Source organism: Hippopotamus amphibius, chromosome 9, assembly GCF_030028045.1.
Source record: "Hippopotamus amphibius kiboko isolate mHipAmp2 chromosome 9, mHipAmp2.hap2, whole genome shotgun sequence".
Classification (NCBI taxonomy): Eukaryota; Metazoa; Chordata; class Mammalia; order Artiodactyla; family Hippopotamidae; genus Hippopotamus; species Hippopotamus amphibius.
Window position 1 is genome coordinate 121,818,608 of NC_080194.1, and position 26,890 is coordinate 121,845,497.

At 64.5% G+C, this 26,890-nt stretch overlaps 1 protein-coding gene across 10 annotated transcripts; it reads left to right on the forward strand.

The window, feature by feature from the left end:
- On the forward strand, positions 1–25,619 carry CACNA1H (calcium voltage-gated channel subunit alpha1 H). Of its 10 annotated transcripts, XM_057749231.1 has the most exons (34): positions 1–94; positions 204–337; positions 829–926; positions 3,070–3,229; positions 3,574–3,892; positions 3,995–4,087; positions 5,102–5,879; positions 7,098–7,540; positions 8,957–9,108; positions 9,842–10,027; positions 10,776–10,893; positions 11,186–11,341; positions 11,531–11,621; positions 11,776–11,984; positions 13,247–13,657; positions 14,140–14,240; positions 14,402–14,525; positions 14,603–14,671; positions 14,781–14,965; positions 15,227–15,353; positions 15,552–15,677; positions 15,891–15,980; positions 16,211–16,403; positions 17,024–17,041; positions 18,259–18,410; positions 19,215–19,324; positions 19,524–19,657; positions 19,915–19,985; positions 20,667–20,753; positions 21,455–21,533; positions 22,269–22,390; positions 22,493–22,916; positions 23,080–23,234; positions 23,810–25,619. In XM_057749231.1, exons 1-34 carry the CDS (start codon positions 2–4, stop codon positions 24,812–24,814), a joined length of 6,813 nt encoding a protein of 2,270 aa, XP_057605214.1. In that variant the 5' UTR covers position 1; the 3' UTR covers positions 24,815–25,619. The 10 variants fall into 10 exon arrangements, 8 of the variants coding, with proteins under 8 accessions (XP_057605214.1, XP_057605211.1, XP_057605216.1 ...); XM_057749228.1 differs by having other exon boundaries at positions 3,574–4,087; XM_057749233.1 differs by lacking the exon at positions 20,667–20,753.
- Positions 25,620–26,890: the final 1,271 nt, after the last annotated feature.

The window sequence follows — 26,890 nt, forward strand, 5'->3', positions numbered from 1 at the left end:
CATGCTGGTCATCATGCTCAACTGTGTGACCCTGGGCATGTTCCGGCCCTGCGAGGACGTCGAGTGCCGCTCGGAGCGCTGCAGCATCCTGGAGGTGGGCGGGGCCAGTGGGGTGGGGCGGAGCTGGCGGGCGGGACTGGCCACGGGTGACCCGGGCCGGGTATGAGGGGCGCAGGCCCGGCTCTCAGGCCCCCCTCCTGCAGGCCTTTGACGACTTCATCTTCGCCTTCTTCGCGGTGGAGATGGTCATCAAGATGATCGCCCTGGGGCTGTTTGGGCAGAAGTGCTACCTGGGCGACACATGGAACAGGCTGGACTTCTTCATCGTCATGGCAGGGTATGGCCCCACCCCCCGAGGACCAGCCCTAAGTGGCCCCTGTGCCTGGCCAGGCCTGGCTGGGAGCCCTGCCCTCCCTCAGACCCCACGGTGGCTCTTGGGTCCCCCAGGAAGAGGGGTGGGGAGGTGCACTCAGGCGGAGCTGGGGCTGGAGGGTAGCTTGGGGTGGGGTGCCAGGGGCAGAACACTTGTCCAGGGCTCCCTGTGCCAGCATCAGGGACAGCAGGACAAACCCAGTGTGCACAGGGTGGCCTGTGAGTGGTCAGGAGCCCCCAGTGTTGACCTAAGGTTGTGCTTCTCCTGCCCTGGGGCCCAGCCAGGCTGGGCACACAGTGTGGGGACCAGGCCTCTGGCATATGCTCACCTTCCCTGGGTCTTCTGGCCTCAACTGGTGGGGTGCCCTGGAGACAGCCATGTGCCCCCTGGCCTGGCTCTGACCCCAGAGCACCTGCCACCCTCCTGAGCCCCTCTTCCCTCTGCCCCGCCCCTAGCATGATGGAGTACTCTCTGGATGGACACAACGTGAGCCTCTCGGCCATCCGGACGGTGCGCGTGCTGCGGCCCCTGCGTGCCATCAACCGTGTGCCCAGTAAGTGATGCCCAACCAGGGCCTGGGACAGGCATGTCCTGCCAGCCCTGCTGAGAGCTCTTGACGACCCACTGGGGCACAGGATCAGGAGGCCACAGTGCCTCTATGGCTTCTGGGTGCTCTGGCCCCAGCCCAGACCCCAATGCTGGGGGAGGAGAGGCTGGCTTCCTGCCACTTACCACAGGCACCTGAGGGCTTGCCGCTGCTTTTCTGAGGACAGAGCAACCTTGGACCGAGTTGGGGTGTGAAGGGCAGGCAGGCCGTGGGGGGTCCTGACTTCCCAGAGTGCTGCTGAGTGACAGGGGCCATTCTGAACCTCAGACTCTTCATCTGCACAGCATCTGGGGTCATGCCCGGGAGCTGTGCAGGACTTGGTGGCTCTCTTGTCTGGCCCACCTCCAGTGATTCTCACATCTGAACTTTGCCGAGGGGTCTGGTGCCCAGGGAAGCGTGGAGAAGCTTCCAGGAGGCCGTGTGGCTGCTTGTGTGGAAAGCAGTCTGTCCTGACCCTGGTCATCTGCCCACACGGGGCTGTTTGGGAGCTTCCGTGGCTTCAAAGTCTTCAGCACTGTGACTGAACTCAGCTGTAAATTTTCTTGGGGGTGTGGGAGGGCCATGCCCATGTGACTTGACTCTAAGGTGTGTATACACACACGTGCACGTGGGTCTGCTTGTACCGTGTAGGTGCACACAGCTTTTCTGGCTGCCTGGCCTGGGTCCTGGTGGCCTAGGCACCGAGGCCTGGGTGGTTGTGCCCTGTGGCCTCTCTGAAAAGTCACATACTCCCAGGGTGGTCACTCCCCCCCCCCCCCCGGGGGGCTATTAGCTCCACCAAAGAGCAAATGGGTGAGAGTTATGCTGTGGGCCCCCTGGGCCTTCCTTCTCCTTGCCACGTGGCTCTACCCTCAGGGATCAGATAGGGCTCAGATTCTGTGTGCCCCCGGGCAAGTTACTGTGCCTCTCTGAGCCTTGGTCTAACTGAATATGGTTCCCCTCAAGGATGGCTGTGGGGTGAGGTGAGGCATCACACAGGGTTCTTGGCTCTGTGCCCAGCAGCATCAGGCGCTTGGTCCACTCACCTGGGCCCCCTTTCAGTGTGTGAAGTGACAACACAGCCCCTTTCACAACACAGATATTCATTTTTCAGACCAAATTCCTGCAGAGGCCAGAATTGCTGCCAACAGCCTGATCTCGCTCTGGGGACATGTCCTGGTCCCAGACAGAGTACCTCCCCCAGACAGGACCGTGTGCCCCTCACAATGAGCCCCCAGTGGTCATGTTCAGGGCTGCGTCTGGCTGCCTGGGGTCCACTCTGAACCCTGGGTCATCAGTGGCCTTTGAGCCAGTTGCTCTCTGGCCAGGGTGGTGCTCACTTTGTCCCTGATGAATTTTCCTCCCAGCCATTTCTGCCTTCCCAGCTGTGACCCTCTCCCGTGACCCCAAGGCCCCCTCTTCCATCCAGCAGCTCCAGGGTGTTCTCTGTGAGGCACCCCCGGCTCAGCCCCCTGGCCCAGGGCTCTACCTGCACCCTTAGCCTGGCCCTTGCTTATTTCCGGAAACAAGTCCTATCTTTGCTGAGGTCTGGGAGGGGGGCAGGCCCAGGACCAAGCGAGGGTCCGTGGGGCTCAGCTGACCACTCCCTGGATTCACCCGCATTCATACGTCCCATCACACCCAGGAGCAAGAGCTTCAAAACTGCCTCTCAAAAGCCACTTCCTGCCTGGGGTGCACACAGCCCCCACCTCCCCTCCAAGGCAGGGCTCTGCTCAACTTGTTTCACACAGAGAATGGAAAGAAACGCAGGTCCCCGAACCCAGTACCTGCGGCTCCTATGAAGGAGCCTGGGGCCGTGGGACTCCTGGGCTGGCACCCTGGGGGCCTGCCTAGATGTGGTGTGGTCCCAGCCAGCATTCACAGGGAACAGGGACCGCCCGCCCTGAGCCTCTCCAGGCCATGGCCTTGCTCCCCTCTGTGGGATCTGACCCACAGGTGTTTGTCCTTCAGGGCCTGGCTCATGTTCCCTGCAGAGGCACCGCTGTCTGTCTGTGAACGGCAGAGGCCTCTGGGCTCCCAGGAGGGGCTGGGGCCTCAGGGATGACCGGGAGGGCTCTGCTGCGCTGACCGGCTGCCCTGCTACCCGCAGGCATGCGGATCCTGGTCACGCTGCTGCTGGACACGCTGCCCATGCTCGGGAACGTTCTCCTGCTCTGCTTCTTTGTCTTCTTCATCTTCGGCATCGTGGGCGTCCAGCTTTGGGCCGGCCTGCTGCGCAACCGCTGCTTCCTGGATAGCACCTTCGCCAGGTGCACAGACCCTGCCCACCCTGCAGGCCGTGCTCCTAACCTGCTCTTCCCAGAGGCTCCTCCCCTCTAGGATCCTCCCCTGACAGGTTCTTCCCCACCCAAAGGCTCCTCCCCTGACAAGCTCCTTCCCGCCCCACCCAGAGGCTCCTCCCTCTCCGGGCTCTTCCCCTAACAGGTCCCTCCCCTCCAGGTCCTCCTCCCAGGGACACATCCTTCCTGGAGCATGGCTGGCACTAGTGGGCCTGGGTCTGTCCGTTTCTTATCATCTCTGTTGACTGTGTTTGTCTGCCTCTCTCTGTCTCTCCTCTCTGTGTCTTTCTGTCTCTCCGTCTCTGTGCCTCCAGGAACAGCAACCTCAGCTTTCTGCGGCCTTACTACCAGCCGGAGGAGAGCGAGGAAAACCCCTTCATCTGCTCGTCCCGCCGGGACAACGGCATGCAGAGGTGCTCGCACATCCCCCGCCGTCGAGAGCTGCGTGTGGAGTGCACGCTGGGCTGGGAGGCCTACGGGCAGCCACAGGCCGAGGGCGCAGGTGGCACCAGCCACCACGCCTGCATCAACTGGAACCAGTACTACAACGTGTGCCGCTCGGGTGACTCCAACCCGCACAACGGGGCCATCAGCTTCGACAACATCGGCTACGCCTGGATCGCCATCTTCCAGGTGGGCTCTGGGTCTCCCCCGCACTGGGCGCCCAGTGTGCAGGGCCTGTGGGCTGGTGCCCTCCTAGGGCCGTCCGTGTGTCCAGCCGCCTCCCCCCCTCAGGTGATCACGCTGGAGGGCTGGGTGGACATCATGTATTACGTCATGGACGCCCACTCCTTCTACAACTTCATCTACTTCATCCTGCTCATCATCGTAAGTGTGGAGGTGGGGTCCCTCCCCCAGGGTCCAGCAAGATCCTTCCTGGGGCACTTGACTGAGCTACAGGGCAGGGTGGGGCAGCAGAGACCCAGGGCTGTCCTGTCCAGGGCAGGTGGGTGGGGGCCCTTGGCAGGGGGAGTTCTGCCCAGTCCCCGGGGGAGGAGGTGGGCAGGGCTGGGAGGACAGAGGCTTGGGGGGGGAGGGGAGGGGAGAGAGGCCTCAGACAGCCCCTCAGGCCCTCCCACGGCCAGGATTTGTCAGGAGGCTGCAGGAGAGTCAGAACCACCTGTTGGAGTCCCAGTCCCTCACAGTGTACGTGGGCCCCCAGCACAGTGCTCCACAGTATAGGTGTTACCCCAGGCGTGGCCCTCCACAGGGATTGTGGCCCCCACGGGTGGCTCTCACTTGGTCCTCTCGTGGCCCCTGGTGTCTGCGGTAGGGTCTGCAAAGACCAGCAGTGACTTGAACCAAGCACCTGTCCCTCCTTATCTCAGACCATGAACACAAGCAGAGCAGAGTGTCACCTGGTGACCCTGCCACAGAGGACAGTGAAGCCATGGGGGTTGGGGAAGGCCTGACCTGGCGGGAGGGTGTGGCTGGGGACAGATCTGAAGGAGGAGGGGGCGAACCACACAGATGACAGGAAGGAGGGTCTCCCCACGTGTCCTTCAACTGTCCGCAAATAGGTAAGGAGCACTTACTGCGCGCCACCCATCCCAAATACTGAGGCTCAGCATCGAATCAGGAGGGACCCCGCCCATCACAGGGCGCCCCGCCAGCCACGCTGGGGCCATATCCCCGGCCCCTAGAACCGGCAGTGGCGCACAGTAGGGCTCAACATTTCTCTCATCAGGGGCTTGGTTGTTGTGCAGAAACCACAGCACAGCTACTGTCCTGGCCTCCGGCCCTGCCCGATCCTGATGCCCGGGGCAGTGGGCCCCATGTGCCCACTTCCCTGCCTCCCCGAGGCATGTGGCCGGTGAACTCACCACCTCCCGCCCGCCACAGGTGGGCTCCTTCTTCATGATCAACCTGTGCCTGGTGGTGATCGCCACACAGTTCTCGGAGACGAAGCAGCGGGAGAACCAGCTGATGCGGGAACAACGGGCCCGCTACCTGTCCAATGACAGCACGCTGGCCAGCTTCTCGGAGCCAGGCAGCTGCTACGAGGAACTCCTCCGGTACGTGGGTCACGTGTGCCGCAAGCTGAAGCGCCGTTGCCTCCGCCTCTACACCCGCTGGCAGAGCCGCTGGCGCAAGAAGGTGGACCCCAGTGGCGCGCCACACGGCCAGGGCCCTGGGCGGCGGCCACGACGGGCAGGTGGGCACGCCACCTCCATCCACCACCTTGTGTACCACCACCACCACCACCACCACCACCACTACCACTTCAGCCACAGCAGCCCACGCCGGCCGGGCCCCGAGCCAGGCTCCAGCGACACTAGGCTGGTGCGAGCCGGAGCGCCACCCTCACCTGGGCGTGGGCCCCCTGACGCCGAGTCAGTGCACAGCGTGTACCACGCAGACTGCCACGTGGAGGGGCCGCAGGAGAGGGCCCGGGCGGCGCACGCCACAGCCGCCGCTACTGCCAGCCTCAAGCTGGCCACCGGGTTGGGCGCCATGAACTACCCCACCATCCTGCCCTCGGCCACGGGAGGCAGCAGAAGCGGCCCCGGGCCCAAGGGGAAGCGGCCCAGCGGACCCCCAGGAGCCGGAGGGCGTAGCCCCCTGAGCCTAAGCAGCCCCGACCCCTGTGAGAAGATCCAGCACCTGGTCGGGGAGCACGGTGAGGACCTCACCCTGTGGGCAGCGGTGGGGAGTGGGGGACAGGGCTCCTGGGACGTCCCTGCCTGTGCGCGCACCCTCGGGAGCCCAGCCTCCTCCCTTGGAGGCCTGGATTGGGGGGGGGGGCCTGTGTGCCTCAGACGGGAGGCGCCTCCCCCACCGCCATCCATCCCGTAGCCCTGAGCAGCTGACGGCTGTGGGGTACAAGCATTTGTGACGTGGAAATGAGAATTCTGAAGCTGGCAAAGGAAAAAAAAAAGCAAAAAACCGGGGCTGTGTCCCAGTGGTCACACCTGCCCCTGAGAGGGACCTCCTGTCCACAGTCTGGTCATTCCTCAGAGGGTGAGGAATGGCCTCCTTTCTAGGTGGAGAGCCTGACTGGGGCCGAGGAGAGGGAAAGCTGAGGTCACAGAGCTCCCAAAGGCTGAGGAGAGAGGGGCCGGGGTACTCCCCGGTATACTCAGTCCTCCCACCTGGGGGCCCAGCCTCACCCACCTGGGACAGTCAGGACACTGCGACCCCCAGACACCATGCAGACTGAGGCCCTCTCAGGTGGCGTACACGGGCAGTAGCCCTCGGGGCAGCTGGAGCAGGCAGAGGTGTGTGTGTCCTCACACGGTGACGGGCGTGTGTCACAGAGCACGTGCCTGGAGCCCTGCACTTGTCCACTGAGGCAGCTGGGCCCCGTGGGACTCCTGGCTGTGGGGAGTCTGAGCCGCTGCGGGTGCAGAGTCACCCGGGCCCCAGAGTCTCGGCGGTGGGGAGACAGCGTGGAGCAGTGAGATGGTTCAGGCATATCAGGACCTAGAACGTTCACGGACACATCATCCATTTAAAGTGACTGCTGGAAAGTGGCTCATGTCGTATTTCTGTGGATGGCGTGGCACCCAGGCAGATGAGCCTCTCTGCCGCTTTTTATCCCTGAGGGGACAGAGAGCACCTGTGCAGGGTGTGTGTGTGCCCAGGTGTGCAGGTGTGTGCAGCTGTGCCTGTGAGAGTGCTCAGATATGTGCCTAGGTGTGTATGAATGTCCCCAGGTGTGTACGTGTACCCAGATGTGAGTGTCCAGGTATGTGCTTGTGTGCTTAGGTGTGTACGATGTGCCCAGGTGTGTACACGGCACCGTTCACCCCACGGCAGCCTGCGTGTGCACGTGGGTCCCGGGCGCCTGCTGTTGTGGCTGAACGGCCTGAGGCTGCCCGCGTCCTTCTCCCCGCAGGACTGGGCCAGGCCCCCAGCCGCCTGTCGGGCCTGAGCGTGCCCTGCCCCCTGCCCAGCCCCCAGGCGGGCACGCTGACCTGTGAGCTGAGCAGCTGCCCGTACTGCACCAGTGCCCTGGAGGACCCCGAGCTGGAGTTCAGCGACTCGGACAGCAGAGACTCGGACAGCAATGGGGTCTACGAGTTTACACAGGATGTGCGGCACGGGGACCGCCGCGACCCCATGCAGCCGCCCCCAGCAGGGGACACGCCAGGCTCGGGAGGAGCGCGGCGGAGGGCGCAGCGGCGGGCGGCGGCGGGTGAGCAGGGCGGACTGGGCCGCGTCTGGGCCTCCTTCAACAGCAAGCTGCGCCGCATCGTGGACAGCAAGTACTTCAACCGCGGCATCATGGTGGCCATCCTCACCAACACGCTGAGCATGGGTGTCGAGTACCACGAGCAGGTGGGCGGCGGAGTGCACCCTCTGGGGGTGAAGTGGTGAAGCGAGCCTGCATGGACAGCCCTCGGAGTGACTTCTGGGGAGCACGTCCCTCGTGTGTCTCCTCGAGACTTCAGTCTCTTAGGGGGCCCCACAGAGGGGTTTCTGGGGGTTGGGGAACAGGGATGGCGTTGGAGCCAAATGTTGGCTGTCACAGGAATTTTTATCAGTCACTCAGCAAACGCTCATACTTCTTGGCTGGGCCTTTGCTGAGTGAACAGAGAAACTGTGAGTCCCGCCCAGAGGTCCTCTTCTCTGGGGTGGGGGTTTGAGATCACAGGCCCAGAGGCAGCAGGAGGCCCAGAGGCAGCAGGGGGCCCAGGGCACTCACCAGGCCATCCAGTGCTCTTTGGGGCCTCGCCGGGGAGGAGCAGCAGCCGGGTCCGGCAGGGAGAGGGTGTCCAGTCTGGGGACCGAGGCCAGTTCACTTTTAATGACCAAGTTGCCATCCTCGTTTTCCACCCTCTGGCTTTTCAAGTCACTTAAGCTGTGTCCTTTCATCCTGGAGCAAGTCAGGGTAAACGCGAGCCGTGTTAGCCTCCAGCGGCCCCAGCAGGAAGTTCTCTTTGTGAGGGTGAGACTGAGGCAGGGCCAGCAGCAGGCTTGAGGGAATCCCCAGCAAGGAAGAGCCTCTGCACACACACGTGTACACGCACGCACGCACGCACAGGCACACATGCGTACACGTGCATGCACATACGCAAGGTTTTCCTCTGCAAACATGGACACATGTATAGACACGCACACGTGGGCAGCCCTGTGTGCACACAGCACATGCAGGTCTATGCAAACTCACATGTGCGCACAAGCAGGCCACACATTGGTGCACACACACCATCACTGACACTAGCACAGGTGTGCCCACACGCAGGTGCGCCAGCACATCCCCAGTAAGAGAGGGGCCTCTGGGGCCTTCTGCTGACAAGGAAGGGTATGCGAGGGCCCCAGGGATCAGGGCAGCTGTTGAGAGGCACCATCCGTGCAGCCTGCACCCTGTGCACCCACACGCCCACCCTGGAACCCTGGGGCAGATGCTCCAGGCCCTGTTCCCGTGGCCTGTGCTTGTGGGGTCTTGGAAGTCTCTGGAGCCCTGTTTCTCAGACATGCTGGTGGGAAGGTCAGGCACAGCCTGGGGATGGCCAGGGACAGTCAGGGTGGGAGGGCCAGGCAGGCTGGTGTCCAGCTGGAAGGGCCATCCCTGGGGTCCCTGTTTCTTCCTCTAGATGGCAGCCAACGGGGCTCCTTCTGAGTTGCTGCCACGGCCCCTTAGCCCCTGGATGCAGCCTTACCTGCTCCCAGTGCAGTGGAGTGGTGCCCCACTCCTGCAGAGGGGCGCTGGGAGCCGTGGGTGGGCCCTGACAACGTCTTTTCTGCCCGCAGCCTGATGAGCTGACCAACGCCCTGGAGATCAGCAACATTGTGTTCACCAGCATGTTTGCCCTGGAGATGCTGCTGAAGCTGCTGGCCTGTGGCCCGCTGGGCTACATCCGGAACCCTTACAACATCTTCGACGGCGTCATCGTGGTCATCAGGTGGGTCCCCACCTCCTGGGATCCCACAGGGGCCGGGAAGGCTCCACTGTCAGGCGACAGCCCCCCACAGACGGCAGAGCCCCAGCCAGAAAGGCCCTGCTGGCAGCATTTCGTGGCAGGCTGCGGAGATGGGATGTCTTGGGGCAGGATCCCTGCCCCTCCCCACAGTCACTGCCAGGTACACACAGGTAGGTCAGCTGCAACTCAGCTGGAAGTTTCTAGAATCTAGTGGAGCTGTTCTCTGCAGGAACACAGTGGCCCTTCGGCCTCGTGGCTGGACTCCACTTAGGGCTCAGCCTCTGCAAGGGGGTGTCTGCTGCAGCAAAGTCAATCCAGAAAGGGACAGGAGAATCTGAGGGAATTCCCTCCCCCAGGGGGAAGCAGAGCCCTAGGGGTCAAGGGATCCCCCACCCTAACAAGAACAGACAAGCCAGGCACAGCTTGAAAGGCACAGGATCGTGAAGGGCCCTCAATGGAGACGCTTCTGATCGGGCAGCTTCTGGGGGTTGGGGAGCCAGCAGGACAGCAGCTGATTAGGGGACTTCGGGGATGTCGCCACCATCCCTCAGCCCTGTCGACGACTTGATACAGCTGAACCTGCTCCCAGCATGGGGTTGAGCGGGTGGCTACCCGGCTGGTGTTCCTGCTTCTGGGAAGAGGGTGTCCCATGGTCAGGGTGGGCGCAGGGACGCGCGCCCAAAGAAGGCCCTCCTGAGCCTCGGCCCGCCCCCAGCGTGTGGGAGATCATCGGGCAGGCGGACGGCGGGCTGTCGGTGCTGCGGACCTTCCGGCTGCTGCGGGTTCTCAAGCTGGTGCGCTTCCTGCCGGCGCTGCGGCGCCAGCTGGTGGTGCTCATGAAGACCATGGACAACGTGGCCACCTTCTGCATGCTGCTCATGCTTTTCATCTTCATCTTCAGGTGGGCACGCCCGGCGGGGGTCATCCTGCCCCGTGTGGCTGCGAGGGAAAGGCCTGGGGCACTGAGCACGTGCCTGCCCCAGTGGGGAGGCCCCTCCCGTCACGCTGGCCCCGTGCTCTGGCTTTGGGGCCTGGGGTGCCAGGAGCCTCAAAGCGGTGGCAGAAACTCAGTCACTGGTTCCTTCCGACAGCACTGACTGGGCACCTTCTGTGCCAGGTGCCAGCACACTGGGCTCTGCTCCCGCGGCTCGCAGCTGAGTCGGGGGATGGGACAGGCCCCCAGATGGATGCATCTGGGATTCTGCCCCCCTACAAAAAAAGCCAGGAACGAGGTGGGGGGAGGCAGAGAAGGGGTGGGGCAGCCAGGCTGGAGTTCCTTGCTTCAGCTGCTGTTTGCTGAGCCCTTGCCATGGCCAGCCTGGCCTGGGGCCTCAGGCCTCGGGGAGGGGGCTCGGGTGGAGGGCAGCGCAGGTAGGCTGGGCGAGACAGGCGCCTCGGGTCCTGGCCACTGCCTGAAGCTGGAGTGGCCTCCGGCAGTTCCTCCCGTTCCTGGCCTTGGTCTTCCCATCTATACAATGGAAACAGCTTGGCCGTGGGCACTGGGAGGTCCCTGCAAACCAGAAAGCTGGGGGTCCAGGAGGAAGTGTAGAGGAGCAGCTGATGGGTGTGGAGGTGACCAGGCAGCGCCCCCCCACCCACCTGCCTGCCCCCCACCCCACGTTCACCACACTCCTGCCTGCCGCCCCCAGCATCCTCGGCATGCACCTCTTCGGCTGCAAATTCAGCCTGAAAACAGACACTGGAGACACAGTCCCCGACAGGAAGAACTTTGACTCCCTGCTGTGGGCCATCGTCACCGTGTTCCAGGTAAAGGTGGGCGGGGCTGTCCCATGAGGTACACGGTGGTCCCTGGAGAGCCACAGCCCTGCTCACCGCAGCCCCAGAGCTGGCTGAGGCCTGTCCAAGGCCACAGCAGGTGAAGAACTGTGAACAGTGGCAGAGACATTGATTCCGGCCCCGGGGGCAGTGGACCTGGTCTCACTGGTCCAGAGCTCCTTCTGCTCCTGAGGACCTGTCAGCATTTCCACAGCCAGGGCCCCCGTCCTGGCGCCACGCGACCCCCACGTTGGGCCCGCTCTGCCCCGCCCCCTCTCCCCAGATCCTCACCCAGGAGGACTGGAACGTCGTCCTCTACAATGGTATGGCCTCCACCACCTCCTGGGCTGCCCTCTACTTCGTGGCCCTCATGACCTTTGGCAACTACGTGCTCTTCAACCTGCTGGTGGCCATCCTGGTGGAGGGCTTCCAGGCGGAGGTGAGGAGAGCTTCCAGGGGTGGCGGTGGGAGCCAGGCACATTGGGCACACCAACATGGAGAGACCTCCATCCTCCACCTGCCGGGCCCTTCCGTCCACGCTCGCCCCCATGCTGGCCTGGCCTTCCTGTGGAGGGGGTGGTCCCACCTGAGGGGAGCCTCACGCGTGCTATGTGCTCCTCGGGCACAGGGTGATGCCACGAGGTCTGACACAGATGAAGACAAGACGTCTACCCACTTGGAGGAGGACGTGCACAAGTTTAGAGACCTCAGGGCCACAGGTGCACATGTGGGCAAGAGGGCAGGGCTGGAGCGGGACGGAGGGGGCACTGCCTGCCAGGTCGGGCACAGCTGGGGCACCCGTGGGTGGGTCCTGGGGGGCAGATTCTCCTTCCTGGGAGCCCTGCAGGCTTGAGCGGCTTCCTCCCCGCCCAGAGATGAAGATGTACTCGCTGGCAGTGACCCCCAATGGGCACCTGGAGGGCCGGGGCAGCCTGCCCCCTCCCCTTATCATGCGCACAGCGGCCACACCCATGCCCACCCCCAAGAGCTCCCCACACCTGGATGCAGCCCCTGGCCTCCTGGACTCGAGGCGTGGCAGCAGCAGCTCCGTGGACCCCCAGCTGGGGGACCAGAAGTCTCTGGTAGGCACAGTCCTCTCTCCTGGCCTCAGGGCACCTTTAGGCTCCATCCGCCCAGTTCCTTAGGCCTTTCCCAGAGATTAGTGAGAATCCCGCCCACCCCCCTAGTCATACCACAGGAATCCCTTGGTCCTAAGTGCTTGGTTTTCTATAAATGGAGCCAGAAGCTGCCGTTCTTACAGGAGGAGTATGAACTAGCGAGTAGAATGTCAGGCCGGAAGTTTGTCTTCCAATTTGCAATCAGAGATAAAAGCTGGCAGAGTGCAGAGCGTACAGGAAGGGAAAACAAAGAACGATGGCAAAAAGGTGTTAAAAACTGGTACATTAAACGGGGGACGGAAGCCAGGTGGAGGGTTCCCTGTGTCACAACCAACAGCGCCCTGCAGAGCTGGAGCCCACAGGGTCTTTCCAGACAAATCCAGGAAACACTGCCCCCAGCAGACACAGCCAAGCTGGCTTCTGGGCTTCTCAGAAGGGCCGGGGAGGGGTGGGCGGATCAGGACAAGCTAACCGTGGAGGGAAAGCTAAATGTGAACCTGCAGGAAAGTCCAGGCAAACCATTGAGACAGGACGGTCATATTGTGTCGGTAATAGAAAAGCTGCAGGGCCAAGCCTTGGGTGGGCTGAGTGGTCTAGCAACAAGATGCATCACAGCCAAGCTGCTAGGAGTTCCCAGGAGGAGGACAGAGGCTGTTGAGCAATCAGTCCAGCTCAGCTCCTGCTGGACAGGAGGTGAAGATGCTGAAGGGCAGAGAGGGTAGGCGCAGCAAAGGTGAAGTCCCCGAACCATAGTCCAGTTTATCTTATGAGGCAGCGCTTGGCTTCTCTTTGTAAGTCTAGAGTCTGCCAGTTAGAAACTGATGTGGGCCCTTCCCCAGAGATCTGGGTCAGCTGCTCGGTGGCATCTGAGGATGCCTGGCCCATGGCTGGTCCCAGACCCGCTGATAACCTTTGCCTACCCTCTGGTCCTCGAGCAGGCCTGCGAGGCCCACTCAGTGCTCTGACGCTTGCTGGCTGTGTCTCCAGCTCACTGTCGACCCACTGTGCACCACAGGCATCCCACTGAAGGTTCAGTGCCACGGCATCTCCCTAGCAGGGCTGTCCCCTTGCTGAAGGAGATGATCTGTGTACAGATGTCACCCATGGGTGTCAGTGGTGACACCACCAGATGGGAAAGGCCCCTGTGCCGCGTGCCCCTGAGGCCAGGATGTTTGGGGGTAACTTGAGGGGGATCTGGCCTATTCACTCCTGCCCAATCCCCACAGTCCAGCCTCCGCAGCTCACCCTGTGCCCACTGGGGCCCCAACAGCGCCTGGAGCAGCCGGCGCTCCAGCCGGAACAGCCTGGGCCGCGCACCCAGCCTCAAGCGCCGGAGCCAGTGCGGGGAACGTGAGTCACTGCTGTCCGGTGAGGGCAAGGGCAGCACCGACGAGGAGGCCGAGGACGGCAGGCCCGGGGCCCGGGCCCCAGCAGGCGCACGGGCCACACCACTGCGGCGCGCTGAGTCGCTGGACCACCGCAGCACACTGGACCTACGGCCGCCACGGCCGGCCACCCTGCTGCCCACCAAGCTCCACGACTGCAACGGGCAGGTGCTGGCCCTGCCCGGTGAGTTCTTCCTGCGCATCGACAGCCACAAGGAGGATCCAGCCGAGTTTGATGACGATGTGGAGGATGTGAGTCGGGGTGGGCCCCACGTCGGCCTCTTGCCTTCCTGTCATGGGCTGGTACCCCGAGGCAGGCCCTCAGGATGGGGGAGGGAAGCGGGACAAGCTGGGCAGGAGCTGATCTGCTGGTGTGGCCTCAGCTGACCCACAGGGAGCTCTGGATCGTGATTCACCCCAGGGTCACCCCCACCTCCAGCTGAGGGCTGGTTCTGAACTAGAGTCAGTCAGCCAATGAGTGCTCTGTAGGAGGAGAGAGGAAGAGGGCAGGACCACCTTCTCAGCTAGACACCCCTGCTGCCCTGGGCAGTTCCGCTGGGGGGCCCACCTGGGCAGGGATCTGAGGATGGCCACCCACCCAGCCCCCCAGACTCCCAGTGTAGGTCCCTCACCCAGTGCCTGGGTGGGTGGACAGGGCTGGACCTGAAGGTTGGAGAGGCTGGGGGCTGGCCAGGCTGGGAGGGGCTCTGAGGACCCGCCCCCTCCCTCCTCAGAGCTGCTGCTCCCGGCTGCAGAAAGTGTTGGAGCCCTACAAGCCCGAGTGCTGTCGGAGCCGTGAGCCATGGGCCCTGTACCTCTTCTCCCCACAGAACAGGTGAAGGGCGCACCTGGGAGGAACCTGGGATAGCTGACCCTCCCTCTGGGCCCCTGTATCCCTACCATGTGGTGAGCTCTGTGCTCCTCCTCTGGGACCTCGCAGAGGGGAAACAAGGGCTTGGCCAGGGCTGTCCCCAACCCCCCATCCCGGGCCCCCAGGTTCCGAGCCTCCTGCCAGAAGATCATCACTCACAAGATGTTCGATCACGTGGTCCTGGTCTTCATCTTCCTCAACTGCATCACGATCGCCCTGGAGAGGCCCGACATCGAGCCCGGCAGCACCGTGAGGCGCCCTCCTCGCCCGGGAGGGGTGGGGTCCCTTGGCTGCGGCCGACCCCCCCATTGTCTTCTCCCCTGCAGGAGCGCGCTTTCCTCAGCGTCTCCAACTACATCTTCACGGCGATCTTCGTGGTGGAGATGATGGTGAAGGTACAGCGTGTCTAGGGGAGCCCAGGGGTCTGTCTCTCCAGCCCCGAGGCCCCGCCCCGGCCCTGTGTGCAGTGCATGCGTCCATCAGCCCCTCCTCTGCACCCACCAGGTGGTGGCCCTGGGCCTGGTCTCTGGTGAGCACGCCTACCTGCAGAGCAGCTGGAACGTACTGGACGGACTGCTGGTCCTGGTGTCCCTGGTTGACATCGTCGTGGCCATGGCCTCGGCCGGTGGTGCCAAGATCCTGGGCATCCTGCGAGTGCTGCGCCTGCTGCGGACACTGCGGCCCCTGAGGTGAGCTGGGCCCTGGCACGGGGCCTGGACTGAGGCGTGGCCTGGACTGAGGCGTGGCCTGGGGGGCGGAAGGGAAGGCTATGGATGGGCGGGGCTGTGGCAGGATGGGGCGGGGCTAGAGGGGCGGGGGGGGGGGGGGGGGGGGGGGGCAATGGGGCCTTGGTCCAGCCCGGGGCAGGGTCTTTGAAGCGCTGGGCCCTCTGTCTGGTGGCAGGTCCCTTGGGCGGGCCCAATGCTGCGTTCCTTCTGCCCCTTGTCCAGGGTCATCAGCCGCGCCCCAGGCCTCAAACTGGTGGTGGAGACCCTGATATCATCACTCAGGCCCATCGGAAACATTGTCCTCATCTGCTGTGCCTTCTTCATCATCTTTGGCATCCTCGGGGTGCAGGTGCGTGGCCCCACTTGTCCGTGGGATGGTGGTTTGTGGTCAGCAGCAGCACAGCAGCCCTGGGAGGGCCAAGGCCCGAGCAGGCAGGGAGAGGCACCCTGGTCTCTGCCTGGCCTCTCCAGGAGGCCCCCCGTGGGCGGGTCTGGAGGGTGGGGGTGCAGGGCCTGGCCCTCTGGGTGACTGCCCTGCCCTGGTCAGCTCTTCAAGGGGAAGTTTTACTACTGCGAGGGCGCCGACACCAGGAACATCTCTACTAAGGCCGAGTGCCGGGCCGCGCACTATCGCTGGGTGCGCCGCAAGTACAACTTCGACAACCTGGGCCAGGTGGGCGGGGCTGGGGGGTGGTGAGGGGTCAGGATAGGGGGCAGGCCTGGCGGGAGTGACCCCACCTAGCCTCGCCCTTATCCGAAAGGTGGGAGCTGCGTGGCCGGTCTGCGAGTTGTGGGGCGGGTCTGTTGCGTGCCCACCGTGGTAGGGGGTGTGGTTCTTTGGCAGGAGGCCACGCACAGAAGTAACCACCTTGCTGTGGCCTCGCAGGCACTGATGTCCCTGTTCGTGCTCTCATCCAAGGATGGCTGGGTGAACATCATGTACGACGGGCTGGACGCCGTGGGCATAGACCAGCAGGTGCGGTGGGCGGAGGGCAGTGGGCAGCCCTGGTCCTCCAAGCAGACCGTTCTTCCCGTGTCCTCTGGTCATCTCAGGGAACATCCCCCAAGAGGCCGCTTTTGGCCTCTGAGAACTTGCGGAGAGTTCCACATGGGGGAGAGGGGCCACAGCTCCCCCCGCAGGCAGGGGCTGTGCCTGGCAGGGGTGCCCCGGTGGACAGGTACCCACGTGCCACTCCTGTGCTGCAGCCGGTGCCCAACCACAACCCCTGGATGCTGCTCTACTTCATCTCCTTCCTGCTCATCGTCAGCTTCTTTGTGCTCAACATGTTCGTGGGCGTCGTGGTGGAGAACTTCCACAAGTGCCGGCAGCACCAGGAGGCCGAGGAGGCGCGACGGCGGGAGGAGAAGAGGCAGCGGCGCCTGGAGAGGAAACGCAGGAGTAAGGCGCTCCCGGTGGCGGGGGCGGGTCGGTACCTGCGCGTCGCCCCAGCCCCCTCCATCCGCCCGAGCCCCCCTTTGGCCTTTGGGAGGGTGGCTGGGGACTGGGAGACCAGCCGAGGGGCGGCTCCAAGACCTGGCTGCTGCCGGCCGAGCCGGGTCCCCCTGGCATTCGGCCCAGGGCTGTGCAGGCAGCACGCAGGCAGCAGCTCGGCAGCCTGGCCCCGGAGCCCCCTGCCTGGCCCCGCTCCCCTTGCCCCCACCCCCAACCCCAGCCTTGCTGAATGGCTCTGCACGCGTGCCCTTCTTGCTCTCAAAGAAGGACGGCTGCAGCAGGAGGCAGGGTCCCTTCCCAGGAGGCACAGGGAACAGAGGAGACCCCATTTCCCACTCCCTACCACCACAGCAGCAGCCTCACCCCCCAATGAGTTCTCATGCCACGGTGGGGGGAGCAAGCAAAGCCACCCAAGACAGAGAGGGTCTTAGGAAACCCCACCCAGCTGGGGAACAAAGGGGGCCTCTTGCAGGAGGGGCTGCCGAGCAGCTGCCCCGCCCACCCCGGGTGGAGTCTCTTGGCCCCGCCCACCGCGGCCAGCTCAGACCATCTCCTTGTCTTTCCAGGCACTTTCCCCAACCCAGGTACCTGCCCCTGCCCCGCATGCCTTAGCCCCTGCTTCTGCTGGCCACTGCACGGGGCTGCGGACTGGCCTGACCTCCGCTCCTCTGCCCCTGCCACAGGGAAGGGTGGATATCGCAGGCGGGTGCCAAGCCCGTGGGGGTCCGCCACAGGGTGGGCACGGGATAGCTGGGGCGGGCGCCAGGCGCCCGTGGGAGGGAGGATGGGCTGCTGGCTCGCCTGCCTGGTGTCCACGCTGCTACCTTCGAGTACGTGTGTGTCCCTCTGCCTGGCTGCATGCCTGATTGCTTCTCTGCCGCACTCTGTGATGTCTGCCGGCTGGCTGGTAGCCACTCCGCATCCTCAGTGCTGGCGTGGCCCAACGGGCCACTGGCCCCTCTGGCTGAGCCGCGCTCTCTAGCGACCGCATGCCAGACTGAGGAGCATGCGGGCCCTAGGGAGGGGTCGGTTCCCGTCGGCCCCTGCTCTCCCTGGTCCCTGCCCACGGAGTTCTATGGCCGAGGTGGGTCCCCTATGCCGTGGTGGCAGCTATGCCCTCATCCAGTGGGAGCTCAGTGGGCACCCGTCTGTTCTGAAGAGTTACTGCAGGCGGAGCATTTAGTGCAGACAGACCTGCTGGGAGATGCACAACCCCCCCCCCACCACACACACACACACACACACACACACACACACACACACCATGTCGTGGCCATCACCCTCAGATGGACCAGAGAGCAGGCAGATGCAGACAGCAGGCAGTTGCCCACTGGTCTCCTGGAGGACAGGGAGTGGCGCGACTCTGGGCCTGGGGGCCTGAAGGCAGCACATGCCCAGCCTGGGAGGTGGGGGTGTGGTGGGCCGCCCTGCCCTGCCCTGCCCTGCCTGGGATTGGCCCTGCCCCCCAAGAAAGCTCCCATCTGCCCACCCTTCATCACTGAGGTGTCTCTGAACCCTGATGCCAGCCCAGGAGAGTAGACCACACAGGCCCTGGCTTGGGAGCTCCTGGCAGGGCAGGGTCTGGGCAGGGACCTGGGTGGGGTCTCAGCTTCCAGGCCGACTCCTTGGGCCTGCCCTGGGGCTGGGGCCCCTTTGGTGGAGGAGGTCAGTGGGTGACCTGCCCCTGAGGCCCGCATCTGAGCCTGGGCCCTCCCCCAGCACCCCTGCCCTCCAGGCCCCCCGGGAGGCGGCCCTCCCGCCCCACCCTACCTGCCCCCTCACCGTGGCGCTCTCCCCACAGAGGCCCAGCGCCGGCCCTACTACGCGGACTACTCACCCACACGCCGCTCCATCCACTCTCTGTGCACCAGCCACTACCTGGACCTGTTCATCACCTTCGTCATCGGCATCAACGTCATCACCATGTCCATGGAGCACTACAACCAGCCCAAGGTGGGGCTCCCTGCCCGGGCGCCCTGCCCACCCTGCCTCCAGGCCTGCGGCGGGCAGGGCCGGGGGCGGGGTCCGTTGCTCAGCAGGGTGGTGCTGCCCTGGGAACTGGGGGCCCTAGGTCTGTGGCTGTGCCTGAGCCCTCACCAGGGCTTGTGGGGTATGTGGAGGTGTGGCGTGAACGAAGGGGCCTCCTTCTTCTAAAACCGATGGAAACTCCCAGGGCCATCTGCCCCAAGGGCCGCTCCGACCCCATGGGAGGTTCCAACCAAAACGCTGGCTGAGGGAGTGTCCCCGAGGCCAGCTTCCCAGACTGTGGATTTCACATCCAGCAAAGGCCAGACTGAGAGAGGGAGCTGTCCTCTGATGGCATCGCCACCATTTCCTTAAAGACGGAACGCCCCCTCCTCCCAGAACAGCAGAGAGCCTCTGACTCTGGCTGAAGCTGAGCCCAGCCGGTGGGCCAGCCCCTGCTCTGGGCTGTGGGTGGGGCCGGTCCAGGCAGGGCCAGCAGTCTGTGCTCCAAGGGGCAGGTTCCCCCACCTGAGGGTTGTCCTCAGAATGCCGAAGGGTGAATCCAAGCAGCCCTCTCCAACCCGGCACAGACATCCAGTAATAGCTGAGACCTGTCCCGTGCCCGGGGAGGTACCCAGGTCAGCAGAGGAGAGAGATGGGGCAGGGTGGGCGGGGCACGGGTGCAGGGAGTGTCCAGTGCCTCAGGGGCGTGCGGGGAGGGGAAGGGACAGCTGGGTAGGGAGCCTGACGCCTAGGAGCCTCACGCTCAGGAGCCTGACACTCCATCCCCAGTCTCTGGACGAGGCCCTCAAGTACTGCAATTACGTGTTCACCATCGTCTTCGTCTTCGAGGCCGTGCTGAAGCTGGTGGCGTTTGGGTTCCGGAGGTTCTTCAAGGACAGGTGTGTGGGGCAGGGGCAGGAGAGAGCCGTGTCCTGAGGCCTACAGAGGTGACGGTGCTGAGCAGAGGTGCAGGATGCCCCGTGGTGACACCAGGATGTTCCCAAGGGACAGGGAGGGGCCTCCGGTTGCCCTGAAGGGCTGGGGGTGCCGGGGAGGGGGTGGTGGCCAGCACTGAGCCGCGCCTGCCCGCCGGCCCAGGTGGAACCAGCTGGACCTGGCCATCGTGCTGCTGTCCATCATGGGCATCACGCTGGAGGAGATTGAGATGAGCGCGGCGCTGCCCATCAACCCCACCATCATCCGCATCATGCGCGTGCTGCGCATCGCCCGCGGTAGGCCCCGCCCCGCCCCTCCCCCCCGCCGGGCTCCCCCCCGCCCCTCCCCCCCCCCCCAGCCGGGCTCCCCCGCTGCCAGGGGGGCTGACACCCAGGGCCCAGGTGTCCATCCGCCCCCTGCATCCTCCCTTGCCCCACCCCGCTGGACTGTGCTGGTGACAGCAGTGGAGAGACGGGTGGTCGTGGTCTGGCCTGCTGGGGGAGGGTCAGACCAGCCCCCCCACCCCCTGCTGACGCTTGGCTCCCGGCCTTAGTGCTGAAGCTGCTCAAGATGGCCACAGGCATGCGGGCCCTGCTGGACACGGTGGTGCAGGCGCTGCCCCAGGTAGGTCGGCAACTCAGGGGCCTGGCCTGGGTCTGGCTTCCCTGCTCCCAGAGTGGGCATCACAGATGCCCCCAAAAGGGCAAGGCCACAGGGAGGGCCTGGCTCGCTGTCAGTCAGCACTGGTTCATGTGGTCCTCCGGTCTGGGTCTCACCGCAGCCAGTTACCAATCCCCCTCCCTGCCGTGTGCAGGGAGTGAGTAACTGAGCTGCTGGGCTGGGCTGTGAGAGGGATGGGCCTCCTGCCTTCCGGGCCTCAGTCTAGCCTCTCTGGGGAAGACCAATGACCAGTGCCCATCTCCCCTGGTACAATTCTGGATGCAGTGGGATTTGGGCAGAGGGTAGAGCCTGTGGCTAAGCTGGGCTTGTCGGGTTTGGAGGACCACACCCAGGGCTCAGGTGTCGGCCAAAGGCCTCTCTCCTGTGGAGCCAAATCAGGCCCTGCATCCTCACGTCCTGTGCCCACAGCCACCACCCTGATCCTTTGTGGCCTTTTGAGCTGAAAGTCTCATTGCCCTCTCTGTGCAGTATTCAGTCCCTCTGCCAGTCCATCCGACCAGCCATCCATCCACGTGTCCATCTGACCATAGACCTAGCCCTCTCAACTAGCCGTCTAGCCACCCAACCACCCACGCATCCATCCATCCGTCCGTTCAGACAGCTGCCTGTCCACCCATCTACCAGGTGTCCAGCCATCCATCATCCAGCCCTCCTGGCCAGCTGTCTGTACACCAGCCCAGCATGTTTCTATGCACCCAGCTGCCTCCCCAGGTGCCCACTAGCCCCCCAGCCCTCCACACCGTCCGCCTTCAGCCGGTCCCCACTGGTCCCCTCAGCAGCATTCCTCAGCCAAATTGCATTCAGAGCTCTTTCATGCCTGCCCGGTGTCTCTGGGGATGATGGGGGGTAGGGGGTAAGGATGGGAGACCCAGGCCTGGCCACACTCCAGTGTGGTGCCTCTGGGCCAGAGCAGGTGCTGGAGAAGAGGGGGAGCAGCCACATCAGGGTCAGGGAGGCGTGTGAGGACGGGGTTCCCCCCACCCCCAGAGTAAGCCAGTGCTGGGAGGAGGAGGAGCAAGTTCATGGAAGAGCCTCAGGCTGAGGTCAGGCGAGACCTCACCGCAGAGCTTCAGCCTTCACCTCGCTGTGGGGATTCTGAAGCTGGAGGGAGGCCCTGCAGAGTCCACCAGAGCTCCCAAGAGGCCTCCCAGGCACTGGGGAGCAGAGGAGCACCCTGGGTGCAGAGTGGGCGTGAGGAGCCATGGAGGCGCAGAGGCCAGCACAGGGACCTCGGGCACCAGGCGGGACAGGGAGCCCTGGGGCCGCAGGAGCTCAGCAGCCAAGAGGGACAGATTAAGAACAAGGCTCAAGGCACTTCCTAGGAACCTGACCCCCTGCCGTCGGGTCATGGGTGAGGGGGGTGGGGTGGACTGAGGCCCCCCCTGACCTTGTTCTGCTTCTCTCCTGTGTAGGTAGGGAACCTCGGCCTGCTTTTCATGCTCCTGTTTTTTATCTATGCTGCCCTGGGAGTGGAGCTGTTCGGGAGGCTTGGTGAGTATGGCCGTGCCGTGCCCCACACCCCAGACACAGGGTCCTGGAAGGCACAGCTTCACACATGCGTGCGGCCTGCGGATGGCTCAAGGCGCTGGCCAGGCTGAGGCCCTGGCCCTTGCTCCACAGCACGTGCAAAAGCGCTGTGCCAGACCCATAATGTGCACATAGACATGCACACGTGTTCATACCCAGGCCAGGAAGACAGAGCCACACAGGAGCGTGAGTGCCTGTGCACACACGCAGGTGTGACCTGAACTCCACCTGGTCTCCAGGGGACATACGGCAGCAAGTCCTTCTTAATTGTCACCAAGGATTTCCTCAGACCCGCAGGCGTGGGGCTCTGGCCAGTTTGGGCAGGGCCCATGGGGACCTTTTGTGGCAGCCCAGGCCCTGTGGGAGGCCCCTCCCCTTTGGGTATCACTGAATGCTCAGTGGGCTCCAGGAGCCGCCAGTGGGCCTGGTTGTGAGGTGGCTGAGGTGGCTGTCACCGTTTAGGGTCTGCCCAGAGCGGGGTCCTTGGACCCAGCAGCTGGTGCCCCAGTACCCTGGGCCTTACGGCCCCTGGGCAGCCCAATCACAGAGCCGGGCCTGTGCTGAAGGCGCCCGCCTGCAGGGCCTCCGAGCTGGACCACCGCCTGTGCCCCGAAGGAGTGGGACTTTCTTCCTGGGTGAGGGCAGGGCCTGTGTGTGCCGCGGTCCCAGTGGGTGGGCTGACCGGGTCCCTCCCGGCAGAGTGCAGTGAGGACAACCCCTGCGAGGGCCTGAGCAGACACGCCACCTTCTCCAACTTCGGCATGGCCTTCCTCACGCTGTTCCGCGTGTCCACGGGGGACAACTGGAATGGGATCATGAAGGTACCCGCCGGCGCGGTGGGCAGGGTGCTGGGCGGGACAGTGGGAGTCCACGGGCGGCCCTGCAGCGGAGGTGGGAGCCTGCCCGCCGCCCTCCGCCCGCAGGATACGCTGCGGGAGTGCGCCCGTGAGGACAAGCACTGCCTCAGCTACCTGCCGGCCATCTCGCCCATCTACTTCGTCACCTTCGTGCTGGTGGCCCAGTTCGTGCTGGTCAACGTGGTGGTGGCCGTGCTTATGAAGCACCTGGAGGAGAGCAACAAGGAGGCCCGCGAGGACGCCGAGCTCGACGCGGAGCTCGAGCTGGAGATGGCGCACGGGCCCTCCAGCCGCCCCAGGCCCGCAGCCCCGCAGAGCCCGGGCGCCTCGCCGGACGCCCCCAACCTGCTGGTCGTTCGCAAGGTGTCTGTGTCCAGGATGCTCTCGCTACCCAACGACAGCTACATGTTCCGGCCCGTGGCGCCTGCTGGGGCCGCTCACCCCCACCCGCTGCAGGAGGTGGAGATGGAGACCTACCGGCGCGCCTCAGGTACAGCCCGGCGCAGAGGCAGCCGGGACCTGGGTGGGCGGGGCCGGCTGGGGGCGGGGCTGGCCGGGGACGCCTGTCGGCTGGGGGTGGGGCCTGAGGGGGCGGGGCCGGCCGGAGACGCAGGCGGGCGGCAGATGCGCATTTCAGTCCCTTCCTGTCCCAGGTCGGGTCAGCTCCGCCCACTCACCACCCGTGGAGTCCTGCCCCTCTCTCCAGGTCCCGTCGGCCTCCCCTTCCAGGGGTGGTGACACCCTCCGTGCCCTGACCCCACGGGGTGCAGCCCGATCCCCTAGTCTCAGCCGGCTGCTCTGCAGACAGGTAGGAGAAGCCTTCCGGTCCTCAGCGGAGGCCTGGCGGCTCCGTCGGGGTTCCCTCTCCATTTGAAGGGTGAGCGATAGGGACGCTGGGGAAGTGGGCGCTGTGGCCTTGGAGCCTGTGATAACGGCACCCGGCCATGGGCACCCCCATCCCCTAGGGCAGCAGCCTCGCCCCCTGCCCCGGCACCCCCCAGCAACCGTTCCTGGCTGTACCCACAGACCAGTCCCACCTGAGGCTTGGCCCCTCTCCCTTTCTCCTTCCTCGGGGTGCCAAGCTGGGCGGATCGTGCCAGAGTCTCTGAGCCCCATGGGGTCTCCAGGGGCCCATGGCAGGTTCTGCCCACAGGAGCTCCGGCTCCAGCTCTCTCTCCTCACGGTCCCTCTCCAGCATGACCACCATTGGTGGGGCTCCTACACGCTGGCTGGGGGACAGTGCGTCCACACCAGTGCCTCTCAGCCCCATCACACCCTGGTCCACAGCCTTAGGGGTCACAAGGTCACCCTGGCCCGGGGGAGGGGGAGGGGTCCCTGCTGCCTGAGCTCTGCCTGGTCTCACCTGACTCCGTGTATTTGCAGGAGGCTGTCCTCACGGAGTCTCTCGAAGGGCAGGTCGATGGCCCCAGGGAGAGCAGCCCAGGCTGGGGAGAGCCTGGCAGGAAGACACCTATGAGACAGGCGTCCCTAGGGCCCTCCTTGAGGTCCCCACCCCGCTCCCCGCGGCCCAGCAGCATCCGCGTCCGCAAGCACACTTTTGGACAGCATTGCGTCTCCAACCAGCAGCCGACTCTGGGCGGGGAGGAGCCTGAGGCCCCAGACCCAGCCGATGAGGAGGTCAGCCACATCACCAGCTCTGCCCGCAGCCCCTCGGCCTCTCCCACTGCCCGCAGGGTAGTGGGCGGTGAGCCAGACCTGCACAGGCTCTACAGTGTCGATGCCCAGGGCTTCCTGGACCAGCCAGGCCAAGTGGACGAGCAGAGAAGGCCCTTGGTGGAGCAGGGCTGCGGGGACAGCCGCCCAGAGGCCGGGGAGGTGAAGACCCGGGCCCTGGAGGCCGAGCTGGCCCTGGGGGCACGCAGGAAGAAGAAGATGAGCCCCCCCTGCATCTCCATAGAGCCCCCCGCGGAGGACGAGGGTGCAGCCCGGGCCCCTGCAACGGAGGGCAGTAGCACCACCCTGCGGCGGCGAACCCCATCCTGCGAGGCTGTGCCCCACAGGGACCCCCTGGAGCCCGCGGACAGCACAGGGTTGGATGCTGCCGCCAAGGGGGAGCGGCGGGGCCAGGCCCCTTGCCGCACAGAACACCTGACCGTCCCAAACTTTGCCTTTGAGCCGCTGGACGTGGGGGACCCCAGGGGGGACCTGTTCTTGGGTGGTGGCCACGGTGTCACCCCAGAACCTAGACCTTCCTCCTCAGGCACCACAGCACCTCCCGAACCCCAGCAGATGGAGCTTCCGGTGCCCTCGGGAGACCCCCCAGAGGAGGGGCAGGGGCTGCACCTCACAGTCCCTGAGAGCCCACCGAAGAAAGAGCCTCCCCCAGCCACCCCAGTCCCGGGTGACAGCGTGGATGAGCCCGTGTAGCTTGGGGTGCAGTGCCCACAGGCTTTGGCACTGGGGTTGGGGTGTGCCCGGCAGGGTGGTGGCCCGGGCGGGGCTGTGCGTGGACCCCGGCTCTGGCCCCACGGAGGGCAGAGGAGCTGGAAGGATGTCAGCCCGGGGAGAGGGAGGCAGATGCTATTCTGGGCAAAGCGGAGTGGGTGTGGGAGGTGGGGGGCCACGGCCCAAAGCCTCCATCCCGTCAGTTCAGGTTTGGGATTTCCAAGTTTGCCGCCGTGGTCCCAGGCTGTGCCGGTGGCCTGGTCGGCAGTCCCATAACGAGAGCTGCGTCCAAGGGACAAGGATCGGAAAACGACCAAAAGGAGGAAGGCAGAGGCCACCCAGCAGAGTCCCATCCTCACGTTCACTTGGTTTTTATAGGGAACACGCTTGGGGCCGCTTGTGCCCTCTGGTGGCAGCTTCTTCCCCGAGGCCGCCGTGGCCACGCTTCACATCACTCACAGTCTGAGTTCTCATCCTTGTGTCTCTGCCACTCATCGCCGTCTCATCCCCCCTCCATAGCCACTCCCCACCATTCTGGCCCCCTCATGATTCCGGAGGACACCCTTGACTCTGGTCTCTGGGAAACGGCTGGTCACCAGGGAGTGGGGACCGTGCAATAAGACCCCCACTGCCCATGGGCCTCAGGCCGAGAGTCTCGGCTGTTGCCCCCTTGTTTCATTTCGTTTCTTTTATAAATTCAGGTTAAACGTTTGCAATAATCTGATGCAGAAAACTCGGCTTTTCAAGTCAAGGGGAGGGGAGGGGGGCAAAGCAGAGCGGAATAAACATTAACTTATTTAAGAAATGCGTTGGATTTCCACCATCAGCATCGGTCCCCCAAGTGGAAGGGTGGCGAGGGCAGATCTGGGTGATGCTGCCACCAGCAGCAGCACCATGGGGCTCCAAAAAGCCCCCCTGCCTCCTGCAGCCTCCCCACTTGGGTAGACTGCAGATAGAAAGCCCTCCTTCTGCTGGAAAAGTCACGGTCACCTTGGCAGCCAGAACCCTGTGGCATTGTTCACAGTGCAAAAACGGAGACCGTCTACCTAGGAAGAGGTTTCTGCCATGGCTCCCAGCAGGGGTGGGTGCTTTGGGAGCAGGGGCGGGCCCCGTTGGAGAGCTTCCCAGCTGGGCAGTCACCTGGGGCTGCAGGGGGTGCCCCCCTCTCCGCTGTCTCCCTACCTGTCTTCCTACCTGAAGGCTCTGACCCTAGACCTGCCCCACGTCCTGTCGGCCTCTCGGCCCAGCACTCGGCCAAAGCCCCAGCACACAGACTCCACCTCACCCATTCCCCGCGAGAGCAGGTACAGAAGGAAGCTGGGTCAGGATAGAACTTGTGATCCTTCACCATGAACGGAGGCTGTGACCCTGGTGGGGGGCTGCACCCAACGCAGAGCTGGCTCCAGGATAGGGTCCCTGCCTTTCCCTCCACGCAGCAAAGCAGGAGCGCACCAAGGCCGGGACAGCAGGTCTCCTGACCCACTGCAGCCGCTCTGGGCTGGTCTAGGCGGTGGGAGGTGCCATCCGGGGCTCTACCTGGCTGAGGCCAGGGCCTATTTGCTCTGACCCAGGTGGGCAGCGAGTTCTCGGCATAGGGCCTGAGACTGCAGCCAGCCCTTCCCTACTCCCCACGTACCCAGCGCCTCCCCCACTCCCCACATGCCCAGCCCCTCCCAGGAGGTGCCAGGACAGCCTCTTGTGGAGACTCAGGGAACTGCAGAGCCCCAGAGAACGCGGGTGGCCCTACGAGGTGGGTGCGGGGGGACACAGCTGGACCTGGAGTACTGGGGTCTGCAGACTCTCCTGTGTGTGACCTTGACCTCTGTTCCCTTGGGGAGAAGATGCTGAGCTGGGCCAGACCCAGGGCTGCTGCAGTGGTTCTTCCCCCAGGGCCCAGCCTGTGGACCGCACCATCTGTGCCATGGAGAGTTTATGGGTCAAGGGTTAGAGGGCAGGAGGGGGGGACAGCTAACCAGGCTCTGTAGAAGCAGGCACATGGGCCACAGCCCTCACCCAGCTCACCGCCACGCCGCCTGCAGTCAGGTAACGGTCCCTGGC

Excerpts from the sequence above, each read along its gene's own strand:
- CACNA1H (XM_057749228.1), top strand. The coding sequence starts at position 2 with ATGCTGGTCATCATGCTCAACTGTGTGACCCTGGGCATGTTCCGGCCC. Across the intron at positions 19,658-19,914 it reads CGTGCTGCGCATCGCCCGCG|TGCTGAAGCTGCTCAAGATG; the intron begins GTAGGCCCCGCC and ends TCCCGGCCTTAG. Across the intron at positions 20,754-21,454 it reads GCACCCAGCTGCCTCCCCAG|GTAGGGAACCTCGGCCTGCT; the intron begins GTGCCCACTAGC and ends TCTCCTGTGTAG.